General features: G+C 40.6%; 1 protein-coding gene across 5 annotated transcripts in view; it reads left to right on the top strand.

Moving 5' to 3' along the window:
• The window catches only part of DOCK8 (dedicator of cytokinesis 8), a 223,141-nt gene that overhangs the window by 89,330 nt on the left and 115,285 nt on the right, over positions 1 to 18,526 (top strand). For all 5 annotated transcript variants that reach the window (XR_009691133.1, XM_061132657.1, XM_061132660.1 and 2 more), the window contains 6 exons: positions 227 to 439; positions 4,534 to 4,619; positions 9,384 to 9,450; positions 11,999 to 12,148; positions 15,346 to 15,426; positions 16,750 to 16,909. Coding sequence is in view for 4 of the 5 variants with exons in the window: in XM_061132657.1 (XP_060988640.1) it covers positions 227 to 439; positions 4,534 to 4,619; positions 9,384 to 9,450; positions 11,999 to 12,148; positions 15,346 to 15,426; positions 16,750 to 16,909 (757 nt within the window). In the remaining variant the exon portion in view is untranslated. The remainder of the gene's footprint in view (positions 1 to 226; positions 440 to 4,533; positions 4,620 to 9,383; positions 9,451 to 11,998; positions 12,149 to 15,345; positions 15,427 to 16,749; positions 16,910 to 18,526) is intronic.

Genomic DNA, 18,526 nt, shown 5'->3' with positions numbered 1-18,526 from the left:
ACGGGTGTATCTACATCTGATGAGTTAATCACCTGCTTCCAGGCAGGAGAGAGACATCTAAATTTAGGATATTCAGTCCAGGAAGCTATGATGTGATTCTTGTCAGAGACTCCTTGAGGCCTGATTCTGCAGTCCCCCGTTGGAGCCATCTTGAGACATCCCAGACCCTTTAGTTCTCATCTGAAGCCCATGATCTCTCTCATGAAGCCATGTCTTTTTCTTACAGGCAGGTCCCCGCCACCTGAACGTGCTGTGTGATGTCTCTGGGAAAGGTCCCAACACTGCCTGTGACTTTGACCTCCGCAGCCTGCAGCCTGACCCGAGGCTGGAAAACCTTGTACAACAAGTGAGCGCTGAGGACTTCGAGAAGCAGAATGAGGAGGCCCGGAGGACCAATCGGCAGGCCGAGCTCTTTGCCCTTTACCCGTCAGTGGATGAGGTGGGTATGACTGTCTCCACACTGGAGAATTTCAGTGAAGACACAGAGAGCCTCCCAGGAAAATACTATTGCTTGTCATTATTGTATAGCAATGTCAGGATGCTTAGTTGTGTGATTTCTGGGCTGTGTTTTTCAGTAAGGCAAGCCTATGTTAACAGCAGAGCAAATTACTGATCAGTCATACTCTGGTGTCCCAGTGGTAAAGAATCTACCTGCAGTTCAGGAGGCGTAGTTTTGATCTGTGAGTCAAGAAGATCCCCTGTTGGAGGGCATGGCAATCCACTCCAATATTCTTGCCTGGAGAATTTGATGGACAGAGGAACCTGGCGGGCTACCATCCTTGGGGTCACACAGAGTCAGATACAACTTAACAACTGAGCACACACACTACTAAGTCTGGTGGCTTACTTACTAGTGTCCTGAATTCGCTTCAGCTTTATTTTTTTCTCATCCATATTTTCCAACCACCTTGGTTTTCTCATCTACTTATTTTTTTTTGCAGTGGCCTCAAATCCTCATTTTTAATTGTCAGAGGGCTCAAATCCTCTTCTGAATGAGGAAGATTAAATATGAATAGTAGGGACAGTGTTATCATCTCCATTCTTCATATTGCAAAGTAAGAATCAGAGAGGTTAAATAACTTGTTCAAGATTCAGCAGGCAGATTGAATTATAGAATGGGGATTATAACACATTAACTCCAAGTTTTATGTTTAACTGTTTATCTATATATGGCTATACCTAATGAAAATCCAAAGATGACATAAGCAATCACATCTTGTAACTTTTCAGTTTCCACCTATAGATTTGGAAGTTTTTACCAAATTTGTCTAGAAATATTATATCTGACTGATACGACCTTCACACTCCTCTTCCTTCCGGTTCCCTGGTGGAGGTGCCAATAGGTAATAATGACCCAAAATGGATACCGTAAGAGAAGAAACAGTTAAAGGGTGAGGAGGAGACTTAAAGTGAGACATCAGCTCATTAAAATCTCCTTCACTAGATTAAATGGGAGGATATCCAGGCTTGATTACAAGGATGAATCATAGACCATTTTGAAGGAATTGTGTTTTATGGTCTTTAAATGGTGCAGAAACTCACTTGAGACTAAAAGTTATGATCTAGCAGACATCCTAATGCGGCCTGCTTTACTAACTGGAGAGGATTCTTTGTGATTAGTGTATAGGATATTTGGAATACTTGAAGTCTTCTGTACTGGCCCTGTAATGTGCTGAAGTTATACACACAAAAATTACATTTGCTCTTGTAACTTGTACTTTCTCCAAAGAAAGTCCTGGAGAAAAAAGGGGTAACTTTCTTACCTATTATGAAATGACTACAAATGCTGATTTTTTTTTTTTTGGACAACACATTCATGAAATTATTTTATATTATTATTACTTTATATCCTTGTGAAGAAAATTAGAAGAGAGGTGAACTATTATATCCATTAAGACTGAGTATACAGGGGAGGCAAAATTAGAATTCAACCACCAAGCTTCTATGAGGTGAGTTCTTTCCCTGATTCACTCTGATTCTGTAAAAGGCATGTGCTGGTCCCTAAGAAAGGTGCACTATTCTCCAGATCATAGGGGAGTTTGCACTGGGACTCTTCTGGGTTGCAAGTGATAGAACCCAACTAAAATCAAATAAATTTTTTTGAAAAGTGGAGACTTACTGGCTTGTAATGAAATCTCAAGCAGGGAGATGTGGAGTTGGCCTCAGGTTCCACTGGGTCTGCTGACAGAAGAAACTCATCTCTCATATTATCCCTTTCTCTCTTGTGATCCCTCTCTCTTTCTCACTGTAAATATCTGTTTTCTCCCAGGAAGAGGAAACAAGAGGTGTCCACGACTTCGTATTTCCTCTTCTGCTTCATTGGCAATTCATTTTTATTTCAGATAACTGTGAAAGGGCAAGAAATTCACATAGTTTAGAGGAGACTTGGGAAACACATGAACATATAGACCTTGTTTGGAACCTGAATTAACGAACTAACTATAAAAAAAACAGCAGTTGGGGAAGTTTGGAGCTGACTACATATGTCATGAAAATAGGAAATTATTATTAATTTTTAAAAATTAATAGTAGCATTATAGTATATGTTTTTAAAAGTCCTTATCTTTTAGAGGTCTCTACTGAAGTACTCACTGATGAAATTATATGATCTCTGGGGCCTTGTTCTGAGCAATCCAACACTGAGTGGGGGAGCAGTAAGTGAGGGTGCATGCTGTGTGCTCTGTTAAGCTGCTTCAGTTCTGTCTGACTCTTTGAGGCCCCATGGACTGTAGCTCACCAGTCTCCTCTATCCGTGGGATTCTCCAGGCAAGAACACTGGAGTGGGCTGCCATGCCCTCCTTTGGGGGACCTTCCTGACCCAGGGATGAAACCAAATTTCCCACAAGTCAAAATTGTTGAAGCTAGGTGATGGTTACATATGATCCTTTACAGTGTTTTCTCTACTTTTGTTTATGCTTACAATTTTCCAAATGAAGAGCCTTTTAAAAGCATACCAAAGTTTTGAATCCAGACCAAAAGCAGAGTGTTTTTACGGTGAGGCTGTTTTCCAACAGGGGGCCCCTTCCCTTTCAGATGTGTCTGTCCTGATCACCCTGAATGTTCCAGCTTGCACTGAGGGCCTTCACCTCAGTGTGGGCATCAGAACAGCTCCTCCTGTGAAACAACTCAGCAATTCTACCCACCAAACTGTTTAACACAAAGGGGAATTGAAAGTTAGAGTGGTGGTGAGTTTACACCTGGGACTATTCCACCAAACTGGGCACAGATTTAATAAGAAGATAGCTTTATTGCTATTTTAAAAAATTCTTCTGGTTGCTGTCGGGTATTCGGGATGACATTTATAGCCCAGGAATTGAGAGAGAGTAGCCCTGAAACATATACATTACCACAGGTACAATAGATAGCTAGTGGGAAGTTGCTATATAACACAGGAAGCTCAACTTGGTGCTCTGTGATGAACTAGAGGGATGGGGTCAGGGGGTGGGAGGGAGGTCCCAGAAGGAGGGGACTTATGTATACTATAGCTGCTTCTTGTCGTAAGGCAGAAACCAACACAACATTGTAAAACAATTATCCTCCAATTAAGAATAAATTTAAAAATATAATTAGACATGGCCCTATTCGTTGGACACTTGTGAGCTGCAGACCATTCATCAGAGTTTGTGTACCTACTACAAGAGTGGGAATTAAAGTTCTCAGGATGACTTGCACTGTCAGTCTTTGCATCTATGACTATAATTAAGATACTGTGATAATTCACATTTGAATTTTTTAATTAATTTTTCTTGGAGTATAGGTGCTTCACAATGGACTATAGGTGCTTCACAAAAACTAAAAAAATTAGTTTTTGCTATATAGCAAAGTGAATCAGCTGTATGTATACTTGATACTTCCCCTTAAGTCTTTGGTCCCTATGTAGTGAAATAGACAGACATATCTCTTAAAGTGTCATTACTAAGCTTTTCTATTCTTAGGACTTTAGCAAGTTCTATTCTACATGTCTATTTAGAACCTATAAATTCAGCCCCAAATCTCTATCATCTGTTTAAGGAAACTGTGAACCAAGAAAGCCACTGTATTACAGTATTAATGGTTTACAGTTTTAGGGTTTTAGGTGAAAATTTCTGACTCAAATTTCAAGTCTGAAACTCACATATTTACTAGTAAAGCCCTCAGCAGGAGAAATATTCTGATTGTCCTTAGAGCCAGCAAAAAAAAAAAAAAAGTCAACAATAGGTATAAGATTTTGCAATGCCATCTGGTGGATGTTACTAAGCCTTATCTATGTTCACATTTCCTTCCTTCCTCTTTTGGTCTCTTTGTCTTAAATGTTTGGTTGTCTAAAAGGAGAAAAATGTTTGCTGTAAATGCTGACTTTGAAGCATGGGGGTTGGATAATAAACTCTTATAAAAGTTGATGTATTATTCTGTGGCTAGAAATGAAGCAAATGCAGATTGTCTTGCATGGTAGATAGCAGTCTTCCCTTCCCTTGGTTAACTGCAGCTGATTAATTCACTACTGATTTCATGGGAATTCACTACTGATTTCTTTTACAATGTGGTTAATAATAGGAGGATGCTGTGGAAATACGTCCGGTACCAGAATGTCCCAAGGAACATCTGGGAAACAGAATATTGGTCAAGTTGCAGACCCTGAAGTAAGTATCAGCAAACACTACCTACTCCATTGAGATCTGTCTTGCCTTTCAGATACAGACTGTGTCTTTCTCATCAGAGCTTGAATCGGGGAGGACCCCAACACACTTTTAACAGCGGGCAGTTGTGAAGTAGTAGAAAGTCCAGAGTTCAGAATCAGGTAGTCCCAGATTCTATTCCTGCCAGGCCTTTGACATTCTACTATGAAAAGGAAGATGAATACTAAGGTTAGATGTATAGGTAATTAATTGAGTGAAATGTCCTGCGATAAGTAAAATGGCAGTACAAGCCAGTGGTGTGCTGGAGTCCACTCTAACTCATGAGAGCTCAGTGTATGTTTCTCTTCCCAACTCTTTATTCAGTGAAGTCACATTGGTAGTTTAAAATTAGCCATGGTGGAATGGTAGAAATATTTACAATATTGAAATAAAAAAATTCCACACGTTAGGTCCTTTTTATTTTTAGAGATTTATATGCATTTCCCAACATACCACTATTAAAACACAATGAAAAATGCAACTAAAACTCAGTTTCAGTGCCAGAGGACATTAGAGCGTAGTGGGGATTGTAGCAAACTATCCTATGGGGGCGCTCACTACTAGCTTGTGCCAACTCTTGCCATCCAAATGAACTGACCCATTTTGATCTGATTTTTTTTTTAATCAGTTGTCTGATTTTTTTTTAAAGAGAAACTAGAAACCCAGATTTTTCTGCATGATTTCCTGACTTCTTAAAAATTTTCTCATTTCCTTCTTTCGTAACACACATTTTAAACAGAACATGTCTGAAATCTGGATTCATCTCATGGGTCAGATCAGAGAAGAAATAAGTGAAAAAGAAATGAAAGAAACAATCAGTTCAATTGCTCAGTCGTGTCTGACTCTTTACGACCCCATGAACCACATCACAGCACACCAGGCCTCCCTCTCCATCACCGACTCCCGGAGTTTACCCAAACCCATGTCCATTGAGTCGGTGATGCCATCCAACCATCCCATCCTCTGTCATCCTGCCTTCTCCTGCCCTCAATCTTTCCCAGCATCAGGGTCTTTTCAAATGAGTCAGCTCTTCGCATCAGATGGCCAAAGTATTGGAGTTTCAGCTTCAACATCAGTCCTTCTAATGAACACCCGGGACTGATCTCCTTTAGGATGGACTGGTTGGATCTCCTTGCTGTCCAAGGGACTCTCAAGAGTCTTCTCCAACACCATAGTTCAAAAGCATCAATTCTCTGGCGCTCAGCTTTCTTTATAGTCCAACTCTCACATCCATACATGACTACTGGAAAAACCATAGCTTTGACTAGACAGACCTTTGTTGACAAAGTAATGTCTCTGCTTTTTAATATGCTGTCTAGGTTGGTCATAGCTTTTCTTTCAAGGAGCAAGTGTCTTTTAATTTCATGGCTGCAGTCACCATCTACAGTGATTTTGGAGTCCAAAAATATAAAGTCTCTCACTGTTTCCGTTGTTTTTCCATCATTCGACATAAAACAATGGGACCAGATGCCTTGATCTTAGTTTTCTGAATGTTGAGTTTTAAGCCAACTTTTTCACTCTTCTCTTTCATTTTCATCTAGAGGCTCTTTAATTCTTCTTCTTTTTCTGCCTTAAGGGTGGTATCATCTGCATATCTGAGGTTATTGATATTTTTCCCAGCAGTCTTGATTCCAGCTTGTGCTTCATCCAGCCCAGCATTTCTCCTGATGTACTCTGCATATAAGTTAAATAAGCAGTGTGACAATATACAGCTTTGATGTACTCCTTTCCCTATTTGGAACCAGTCTCTTGTTCCATGTCCAGTTCTGACTGTTGCTTCTTGACCTGCATACAGATTTCTTAGGAGGCAGGTCAGGTGGTCTGGTATTCTCATCTCTTGAAGAATTTTCCACTGTTTGTTGTGATCCACACACTCAAAGGCCTTGGCATAGTCAGTAAAGCAGAAGTAGATGTTTTTCTGGAACTCTCTTGCTTTTTCCATGATGCTCTACCTAGGCAAAACTATGTAGGCATAAAAAATTTTTATACCCTACTAGGAAAGTCATCCATCTGTTAAAGTCAATTCATGAACCCCTTAGGCAGGACCTGGTTTGCCATTAGGGCACTTGGATTTTGGATTCAAGACTGTGTTTCAGCCCTAGGGACTTCTCTGGAATTTTGAGTTCTTATAAATAAAGTAGTTAGGCCAGATCATCCCAAAGTTCCTACATGATGTAAATTTCTGATTCTTATGTGGAGCCTCCCCAATTCCTCTCCTCAGAACATAAGCCAGCATGACTGCTTACACAGTTGTGGGGCTCTCTTGATGTTGTAGCACTCTCCTCAAGTCAATGCTACCAGCTGGTGGGGGAGTTAGGACTTTTTGTCTTGTACACAGAGATGAGCAGCCAGTAAGCCAGCTTTGTGTTGAGCAATGGGTACATAACGCTAGTCCCTGGGATCTGACCCAGCTGGGGTGGGGGAACTCTTAGCCCTTCAGCAGGAGGACTAAGTGGAAGTGGCTGTTCCATCCCCCTCTACATTCATCATGCAGGAAATCCACCCTATTGTCTGAGGCTCTCACCCACCCCCACAGGAACTGCATCAGGCCACTGTTGGCTGCAGTAACTCTGCTCTTTGGGATTGGAGGAATTCTACCCTCTGATGCTTGACACGCAGCCTCCTAGATGTTTTCTATAAGTAAATGGCAGATCTTCTCACAGATGGGAAGACATGGCCACGAAGACTATTGTTAAAAAAATAATTGTGTCACTTGGATTTCTCCTGACGAAATTTGTGAAGTGTAGTTTTAATGATTTTCCCCCCAAACTGCCAAAGCAGAAATTAAAGAGAACTGTAGTGTTTGCTCAGTCTTTGACCTGCTCCGGTGTCTTAAATAGTATTCGTACCAACATATACCTGCAAGAGGGGAGATGTGGCTTTCACTACTTTAAATAAAATGGACAAAAGAAAGCAAGTTCTTATAGGTAAACCAATACAGATAACAAAATTTGCTGTCATATCCGTTTTTCACTGGTGTTTCAATGGCAGTAAATACATTCACATTGTTGTACAGCTATTGCCACCATCTGTTTCCATAACTCTTCTCACTTACCCAAACTGGAATTTTATACCCACTAAACAATAACTCCCATTTCTATCTTCCACCATTCCCTTATGGAAGTGGAATTACACAATGTTTGTCCTTTAGTGACTGATATATCTCACTTACACAGTTTCTTCAATGTTTGTCCATATGGTAGGATGTATCAGAATTTCCTTTCAAGACTGAATAATTTTCTGTTGTATGCATATACCATATTCCATTGATTCACTCATCTTTGATGGACACCTGAGTTTGCGTCCACCTTTTGGCTACTGTGAATAATGATGTTCCTTGACATTGTTTATGAAGTATGTTCACACATATTGTCTTTCACTGTCCTTAACAACAATCCTAGGAAATGGGAAGAGTAAGTATCCTTTCCTCATTTTACAAATAAGTGGACCTGGGGAAAGTCAGTAACCCAATGAAGATTCCAGAATTAGCCAGACTGGGAGAGGGAGCAGAGCCCAGGTCTTTCTGACTCAGTGTCTGTGACTCTTCCATCATGCCCGCTGTCTCATTTCCAAAGGTGTCATTTGACCAACTCCTTTGTCTGGTTACCTCTGTCCACATATTCTTTAAAAAATTCTCTTCTTAGACAAAGCTGTGATAAATCCATTCTCTCACACACAGTTGAAAACAGGATTTGACCTAATTTGCATGACTTCTGCAGTGGCGGTGGTCCAGGGCCTGGTTACTAGGACTCTCAGCTGGCAATGTCACAGGTTGTTAGTGAAGTGAAGTCGCTCAGTCATGTCCGACTCTTTGCGACCCCATGGACTGTAGCCCACCAGGCTCCTCCATCCATGGAATTTTCTAGGCAAGAGTACTGGAGTGGGTTACCATTTCCTTCTCTAGGAGATCTTCCCCAGGGATTGAACCCGGGTTTCCTGCACTGCAGGCAGATGCTTTACCGTCTGAGCCACCAGGGAATCCCTGTATGTCAACCTGAAACATTTAGAAAGTGCATGTCTGTTCCATGTGCATTCTATAGCAAGCAGGATTGTCCTTGGGGTTGCCTTCTCTTGTCTTCAGCCCACCATTTCTGGGGGAATTGGCAATTAGGGCCAATGTGAGAGCTGCTCTTTCTAGCTCTCGTTGGGTCCTCACACCTCAGTGTTGATCAGCTATGCTCACAGTTCCCTCCCTCCACCTCAGTTCAGAAGCTCCCCTGGCAGTGGAAGGACCAGACACTCACACACATCATAACCTTATTTCCTTCTGGCTGTCCCACTATAAATCTAAAGAAAAGCAACTTAGCTTTTCTTTTTGTACGGGCTGAAAGCCGCAGCCCTTAAAATTGAATAATAAGAGCTGCCTATTCTGGCAGTAAAATGTAAACTGTAAACAAGACCTTTAGCTAAGACAGACTCAATCCTCGGAAAACCCAGCAGCTACAACAGTAAGAAGTGCCATGTCGGATCAGATGGAGGATCTGTTCCACATGCTCTCTGTTGCAGGGCCACCAGCAAGCACTTTCATGATCTCAAATGGCTAGGAATTTTCTCTGAACCTCTCATACTGCTCTGTTAATATTCTCATATGATTCTCATATGCGTGGAGCCACCCAAATACTTCTGGAAACTACTTACATTTTTAACCAGATTATGAAGATACATTTTCAGAAATTTCAAAATTATCAAATTTAAATCCATATAAACTTTTCTCTCTTTCTCTGACAGGTTTGATATAGAAATTGAGCCTCTGTTTGCCAGCATTGCCCTCTACGATGTTAAAGAAAGGAAAAAGGTAAGTAAGCAAAAATAACTCAGCCCTGAGGGCATTGTATATTGTTCATGGAATCTTTGGGCTCATGTCTTTAAATATCATTTCTATGCAGTAAAAACACATTAGATTTGAAAGCAAATGACCTTTGACATATCCAGTTCTGTTGCCTTTTCAGTTTTTAAAGAAGTGACTTGGGAATGTTTGTCATTTATGTTCTTTGAAGAATCTTAAAGGAAAAGTTGATAGCCTGGCTGAGACAGAGAACTGATATAGTGACATATGGGGTTACACATAAAACAAAGCAATTTAAACATGGCTCTAACAAGCTCAATGCATGTAATGTTTCCTGAGTTCAGGAGTTTTTTCATTTTATTGTGAATGGAAGGCATCTTGTGCAATAAAAGTCTAAATTTGTCGTTGGGTAGAGTCCTTACCAAGTATAACATGCTTTTAATTGAAAAGACTTTTCCATGCATGTTTTAATGTTTAGTCATTTTGTAACTCCTAAAGAAGGACAGAAATAGCAAAACCAGGGGAGACACTTCTGCCCCCTTGCTCAAATACTATAACCACTCAGTATTTAAGGAAGTGTGTATTTTTAAAATAAATATTAATAATCATGAAGATTTGTATTAGCCAGGATAGGTTAAATGCTAAAACAGGAGACCCCACCACGAACACACACACACACATTCAGTGGTTTAAAACTGTGGTTCTCAAATTTGCACAGGCATCAGAATCCCCTGGAGGGCTCGGTAAAACAGTTGCTGGGCCCAAGGCCAGAGTTTCTGATGCAGTAAATCTGGTAGGGCCTGAGAACTTGCATTTCTAACAGGTCCCCAGGTGATGCTGAAGCTGTTGGTCAGGGGACCACATATGGAGAACTTGTGGCTTAAGGAAGGAGAACTTTCTGTTGTTTGTTTCTTAACAATCTAGGGATTTTCCTGGTGGTCCAGTAGTTAAGAATCCACCTTGAAGTGCAGGGGACTCAGGTTTGATTCCTGACTAGGGAACCAAGGTCTCACTTGCCCCAGAGCACCAAGCCCGCCCCTGTGCATCACGAGGGAAGATCTTGCTTGGTGCAACAGAGACCCAGTGTGCCGCATCTAAGACCCAATGCTGCCAAGTAAATAACTAGCAGTCCAGGGCAGGGGCGGGGGCGCAGGGTCAACAGTGGTTTGCTCCACTCAGTCATTCGGGAACCCAAGCTGGCATCTTTGGTATGTGGTCTCCCAAATCATTCTTGTCACTGCACTGCAGCTCCCAGAAAAGGGGAAAAGATAGCAGAGGGTGGAGGTGGGTAGAATTGGAGCCCGGAAGTTTTGACCCATCACTGCTCCTGCTCACAGTTCATTGGAGAGAATCTAGTTACAGGCTTCCCAGGTGGCGCAGTGGTAAAGAATCCACCTCCCAGTGCAGGAGATACAAGAGACGTGAGTTTGATCCCTCGGTCAGGAAGATCCCCTGAAGTAAGAAATGACAACCTGCTCCAGTATTCTTGCCTGGGAAATCTCATGGACAGAGGAACCTGATGGGTTACAGTCCATGGGGTCGCAAAGAGTCAGACACAAGTGAGTGCATGTGCGTGCACAGGCATGCACACACACACACACACACACACACACACACACACACTTACTCTTAACTGCAGGGGAGCTGGTAAATGCAGTCTCTGCCTGGGAGCCTCTTCTTGGCTGTAAATCTATTAGTGGTGAAGGGAGAACCAACTCTGCAAGGGTTCTTAAGTCACACTACACTATTTGGACCACTCGTCCAACATGAGTGCTCCATCCATGGAGCTCTCATCATGTCACAGTCTAGCTCAAAATCTTTAACGGAGCCTCGCACCTGAAACATGAACAACAAACTCTTCACCTTCCACACTTGGCTTTCTTCAGTATGGCTCTCATCTGCTTTCTTTCCCTTGAGAGTCTCGGCAGAGTCAAGCTGGATTTCTCAGTATTAACTAAAGTCGCTGCAGGTTTTCCAGCTGCTGAGACATCTGTGCTGTGTTCTCTCCCTGGCACCTGTCACCCTCCAGCTCTGCCTGGTGGAATCTTCTTCCAAGGCCTGTCCATCTCACTCACCTCCCCCTTGGAAAGCATCCCCCATCCGCCCCACGGAATATGACCTCTCACCCTCGGGAACTTGCACAACGCTTTTTCCTGAGTGTGGTCACTTACATTTTGCTCCTACTGTAGTTAGTACATATTTGCCTTTTCCCTCCTTCTTGACTGTAAGCTAATTGGGAGCCCAAGTAATGCCCTGTTCTTCTTCAGTGCAGTATCTGGCACATCACTGTATTCAGGAGATATTGGTGGGATAATAAAAATTTTAATGTTTCAAAGAACATCTCTCAAATGACTCAAAAATACCTAGAGACTGTGGCAAAATATATATCAGATTTTCCAGCAAGCACTGGTGATAAACCATGTCTATGATTGCACTTACTTCTCTCATGAAATTTGGTGGGGCTTTTTCACTCTTTTTTTTTTTTTTTTTTTTAAAAACGTGTTTAGACCATGAGAACAACTATACTCACTTTTTTCATTTTGCCGCTCGTTTACAGATCTCAGAAAATTTTCACTGTGACCTGAACTCTGACCAGTTTAAAGGATTTCTGCGTGCTCACACGCCCTCTGTTGCCACATCCAGTCAGGCAAGATCTGCGGTGTTCTCGGTCACCTACCCATCCTCGGACATCTACCTAGTAGCTAAGGTAGTTCCATGCCGTCTGGTTTGCACATTCTGATGTTCTCATTGTTGCATTAGTCCCAGTGCCTGTTTAGGGTGAAAGAGGTGTCAGAAAGTACTACATGTCCTCTGGGAGATTCACTTTGTTTCCCTCTCAACTGTACTCCTTTTCCTTTTCAAGCAAACTGTGTTGAATACTAGAATGACTATGTTTTGAAGTTATACAGTCCCAGGTTTCAGTCCTGGCTTTGCAACTTAGCACCTATATGACTTTGGGCAATTACCTAAACTTTCTGAGACTTAGTTTCCTCATCTGTTAAGTGCAGATAATAACACCTCCCTCAGTGAGTAGATGTGACTACAGAATAAAGCCTGGTATGGATGAGCACCCTTCCTCCTAACAAGGAAAGCCCCGTTGGCTATCCAGCTCTGGGAGGCTGCTGTGGAGAAAATCTTGGATAGAGTCTCCTAATCATGTTCATGATTTTCTAAAGACCCAGAGTTAAATGTCTGCACGTATCTAGGCTCTGACAGTTTGAGATGTGGGTTTTAGTTTCCAAGTTTCACTCTCCATTTTTTTTTATCACCATTGTAGGCAGTTCTAAGTGGAAGGACCTTTTATTCTAGGTTGTACTCTTAACCAATGTAAGAAAACCAGAGACTTTCTCTACACTCCAAAATGGCTGGTTAGAAGTTAATGGCAAACATTGAGTATTTTACCTGCCTTAAGCCAAATAATTCGTCTCACTGACTCTTTACCCTCAAATTTAAAAAAAGTTCAGATGTTTTGGTTTCATGTACACCCAGCATTCTAGGTTTGGGACATTTTCTAATTAGCACAGTGTTTTGTGTACATAATCTCATTGATTCCTCCTTGATCCCTTGGGAGCAGCATACAGATTCCAAAAGTTCAGGTGATATGGAAGTCACTTAAGTGACAGATATATTTCCCTCCTTGCTCCCTTTACAGCATTGTGCAAAGATTCTGAAGGTCATTATAGTTTGAAGGGAACTTGTGTAAGTTTTTGGAAACTATAGTTAAAACTCTGTTGCTGAAAAGACACATATGTTGTTATTAGATTTAATATGTATACTTTTCATTGCAGTATTACTTAGACATACAGGAAAATTAGCTTAAAGTGCATTCTAGCAGCCTTTCAACTTGGAGTTAATTTGTAAATTCTCTCCAGCCTGAGAAATCAAAGAAGCCAACACTAGTTCTATAGCTCCAAAGTTTACTTCCAACTCCACTTCTCAGTGGATGACTTTATTTTGGCTAACCCATGGTAGGTAGTATGCTATATATCAGTGGTTACCTGTGAGTGACTATTACTTACTAAATGTCTTCCAAAATTTTCCAATGCATAAATGTATTCATTTGGCAGTGATAAGCATTATCTAAATTGTCTGGGTAGAAGTTAAGAAATTTAAATCTGTCCAATAAGAGTCTCTGGTTTTCTTCTGATTTGTTTTTCTTTAGAGTAAACCAGGGTTGTTGCTTCTTTCCCTCTAAATAGGGCTGAGGGTAGCCTCTTTACCTCCAGTAAATCCCCAGGCAATTCTGATATGCCCCATCGCCTACCTGCCATGGTAATGCGGACTCATGCATCTCTTTTACGCATCAGTCATGAAGGACCACATAGTAACCTGTCCTAGCAGCTTGCGGCTTTGACTCACAAAGTACTTGGAGTCAGCCTTGCCCAACTCGATGAAGGGAATAGTGTCTGCTGGTCTGGTCAAGTGTGGATTCTCCTGCTTCCAAATTCTGGAGACCCCTCTCTTGTGCCACGCTACACATATGAAGTCATAGCATTCCAGTTCTTTGCTTCGGTGTCCTAGTTAAAACATTCTTTATCTGTGTTCAAAGTTCATTTTAAAGACCGCATTTTAATTCCTTGACCTTGTGGAAAAATTAACTTCTTTCTTTCTAATTTTCTTTATAAGCTCCTGACCATGAACTTCAGGAGAATAGGGTTCAGGTCTATCACGTTCACCACCTTGTCTCCCTAACAATTACCCTGTAGAAGGGACTCAGCAAATATTTATTTGAATGATAGGTGAATGATCGCTGACTAGTAGGAACACGGGTCAGTCTTTACCTCACATGTTAAATGTCCGCAGTCTCAGCCTGGCACATCTCTCAGGAGGATCAGCCTTGTCTTCAGGCTATGGCAATGGGAAGGGGATTTTATGTTCTTCTTTGAGAAGAGAGACTTCTTGCTTGCAGTCTTCCTGACACAGATGTTCTCTGAGAAGCCCCATGCTGCTTCCTTTAAAACTCCAGGAAACACCCCTCCATCGAACAGGACATTTCTGGTTTAAATACTTTGTACCTAACTGACAATGCCTGTTAAGAATGTGTGCCTTTTAGGATATATTGACCTAAATTTCTTCGTCAAGGATCGTCTCAACTAAAGATACAGACAAATGGGACTAAATCCACTTGGTTTTACTTGCACATCTAAGTTAAATTTTTTTGAGCAGAGAATTAGGCAGTTTTAAATTTCTGCTTTTCTTTCTTTCAAACATGATGGCCAGATTTGTGGCCATCTTAAGGTAGTTACAAGAAAATGCTTGACGGTAGTAGCATCCATTCAAGTTACCAGCCAGTTAGCAAAGTGAAAAGCTGCGCCATCCTCCTGCTTTCGAGTTCCTCTCCAAGTCTGTTAAATCCAGAGAAGCAGCCCTAATAGGAAATACAAAGGAAATGATTACAGATAATTTATTCTGTTCATTTATTCATTTTGTGGAAGGTTTTAGTCCCCAACCTGACTTTTACAGAGGTCATATCTCTTTTTTACATTGTAAGCAATAATAAAGAAAATGAGCTATTCACTTCCTACATATGTCTTGTGGGTTTTGTATTATAAAATAACTTTTATTGCATTTTTTATTGTAGGCATAATACATGTTTATTGTTTAAAAACAGAGAATACACATAAGCAATAGGAAGAAAATATAGTGCATAATCCCACCATACAAAGATAACTACTGTTAACATTTGCTGTGTATCTAATCTTATCCCTTTTATATGCCTTTATGATTTTCTTTTTTATAAAACTGTATAATACTCTTTGTGCTAATTTTTTAAATCAAAAACATATATTGTGGACATCTTTTGATGTCATTAGATACTGTCATAAAGCACTATTTTGATGGTTGCATGAATTCCATTATATGGATTAATTCATGAACTTTGTTTCAATATTATTTTTGTGGTAGATTGAAAAAGTCCTTCAGCAGGGAGAGATTGGAGACTGTGCAGAACCCTACATGGTTATCAAAGAAAGTGATGGTGGAAAGGTATGCTATTTTGACTGTTGCTAATTGGTAACATTTTAGAATAAGCAGATATCTTTCAAAAGTCTTCCACAAAACAGTTAATGGAGTTTAGTCCATAATGTGTCCCGATATGAAGCACTAATCAATTATATTAAAACAAAATAAGGAAGGGAAAATGATCAATGATGATAACTTTTTAAAGAAATAAATTATTAAACTCAACAAAGTCAACATGTGATGTCTAGTTACAGAACTTGACTAGAGCAAAGACACTTCCTGTTGCCTTGGTTCTGAGGCTCCAACTCAGTTGGTTGAGAGGGCCACAGACACCCCGAAACTGTACACCGCCAGACTCTCTTAACCTTACTACAGCATGGGCCATTGCCCTTTCTTATAAATATTTAAAAATTATCTTGAGACTGCCATACATCAGAAATTTATTAGTACAACATAGGTACTGAGCCTATGAAAAGGACATCTCTTCTCAGTACCCATTTCCAAAAGTTTCTAATATAGTTTTTAAAACATGGCCTTTTGGGAAGTAAGACTTGCCTGACAGCATCCCTGCTCAGACAGTAAAGAATCTATCTGCAATGCAGGAGACCCTGGGTCAGGAAGATCCCTTGGGAAAAGGAATGGCTACCCACTCCAGTATTCTTGCCTGGAGAATCCCATGAACAGAAGAGCCTGCCAGATTATAGTTCATGGGGTTGCAAAGAGTCGGCCATGACTGAGTGACTAACAATTTCACTTTTTTTTCCACTTTCAATAGTATCCTACTGCAGAGTCATAAGTAAGATTCAAGTTAAGATTTATTGATCTCAAGATACTTTTTTTAAAATCTGAAATTAGAATGAATACCTTAAAGGTGTTGTCAACCTAATAAGGAAGTTGTAAGAAACTCTTTTAGATGTCTCTGGAATCTTCCAAGGCATCTTTGAAAAACGAGGCTCTCTTAAGGGCTTAAGAGAGGTGATGTACAGAACTTTTCATTCCAAAATTCCCTTATATGACTCCAATGTAGCTAACCCCTCAAAGAGGTATTTATTGATTAGCTAGTATAACAAGCCCAAGTCTTTGGGGAGTTTTTTGTTTGTTTAGCTGAAGATGTATTTAATAGTTAATGCAGCCTTTCTTTAACTTTCTTTAAATCCCCCCTTTTCTGTTATGTGTTTCCTTATCAGTTGCACTTCTGGCCTCAGTTGTGTTACTTTTCTGCCTATTCACTCTTTAATCAGTAGAATGGGGATTTTGGAGATGGCTGTCTGATCCATGGAAGAGGCAGTTGACCTGATGCTAATGTCTTATTGTTTGTTTCTGCTGTCTCTTTCCATTTTCTGCTAGAGTAAAGAAAAGATTGAAAAACTAAAACTTCAAGCTGAATCCTTCTGCCAGCGTTTGGGGAAATACCGGATGCCCTTTGCTTGGGCTCCCATAAGCTTAGCAAATTTCTTCAATGTCTCTACCCTGGACAGGGAGGTAACCGATGTGGAGTCCATGGTTGGTAAGCTTTTCAACTGTGTGTGAAGGGCAGGGCTCCCCAGTGTACCAGCCCTGAGGTCAGCTGCTGATTGGTGGGAGTAGGGGTGCAGTAAGGTGGGGGAGTGGGTAGGGAGAAGCAAGTGAATAGGGTGAAACACAATTAGAACCAGAATACAAATGCTTGATTGGGCAGTGATCCCCAAGACAATTATCATAACTTTGTGGAGTTGAAATATAGTAAGATTTTTGGTTGGAATTTTCTGTACAGCTAGACGCTTTAAAAAGCTAATTTACTTCTTAAAAGCAAATTGTTGAAAATAACAAGAAAATATAATAATATAGCCTATAGTGTGTTAAACAAACATACTGTAGTTGGCTCCTAAATATAAGAAGAGAAAGGGCTTCTAAAAGCAAAACTCATTTTTTTTCAGTAAAATTTTAGTTCCTTAAAGTTTGTTTTGCCAAGAGCAATGAAAAAAAGTAGTTGCTAAAATAGTATTTAGTTACTATTCTGATTCACTTAGCATATTTCTCTTTTTCATTACATTTCATTCATCTCAATTATGAGCTTCCTCAACAGTTTGGGTTTGGAACTATTGAAAAGGGTTACAGAGTTCTCAAGCATATCTCCCCTCACCTATGGCAGAGTTCCTGTTTTTTAAAATGTCTTTTATCTAGCAAATATTTATGTCTCCACTCACATTTCTTGGGACATTTCTCATGCATCCCCTTAGTGCTGCCACTTCCAAAATGTTGCCTTTAGCAGAGGAGTGGAGGAAAAGGTATTGTATTGCTGCTGTCCTGGAGTTATTGATGCATAATTACCAGTCAAAACTCCTGGGTTATTTCAAAAACAAGCTCCATTTTCATCCATCCTGATCTTCACATGACAATATATATAGGTTTGTTTTTTTTCTTAATGCCACTTTCTATGTAGACCAAGGTAGCCTTATTCAAAAGAGTTCTGCATAGAAAAGGACACCTTTCAACTAGACAGTTAAGGCACAGAGCTTGCTGGATCCTCAGTCATTTCCAAGCAAGGAGAAATTAACCTGACTACAGAGACTGATTCTTAAGAAGCAACCAAAGATGCTGTGTGTTATCCTGAGCAGTGTGGCAAGTTTAGGGGGCTCAGTGGTAGCAGGAAGCTCCAATTCAGCATCACGACAAGAATTAAGGGTAAGAGAATGTTCAAAGACAGGGTTGGACCATTAGAGTTCTAAGCACTTTGACCATTCACAACAGAACCCCTGAGTTTTGGAGTGTAAAAGCAACACGATCTTCACCTAAATCTCCAAAGTGAGTAAAAAATAATCAAGCAGACTGTCAAAGAGTTCAGATTTGGGTGTGACTCCATTCTAATTACCGTTAGGCAGGTCAGCCAAGGCAGAAACTCATTTCTGCTGCCTGGTCCACACAGTAAGAGCAGAAGAAAGCTCAGATCCAGAATGTGCTTAGGCTTAAGTAGTGTGTTTGGGTCACAATCCCAAATGCCTTCAGGGGCATTGGAGTACACACCTCTCCCAATGGAATGTAAATATAAAAATAAAACAGAACTAAACACTATGGACTAAATAAAGCTCATTATTTAGCCAGACCCTGTTCTGGCTGCAGCTCTGGACTCTAGCTACCCTGATCT

Source organism: Dama dama, chromosome 29, assembly GCF_033118175.1.
Source record: "Dama dama isolate Ldn47 chromosome 29, ASM3311817v1, whole genome shotgun sequence".
NCBI lineage: Eukaryota > Metazoa > Chordata > Mammalia > Artiodactyla > Cervidae > Dama > Dama dama.
Note: the sequence above shows the minus strand (reverse complement) of the source record. Positions and strands in the feature narration are given on the sequence as shown.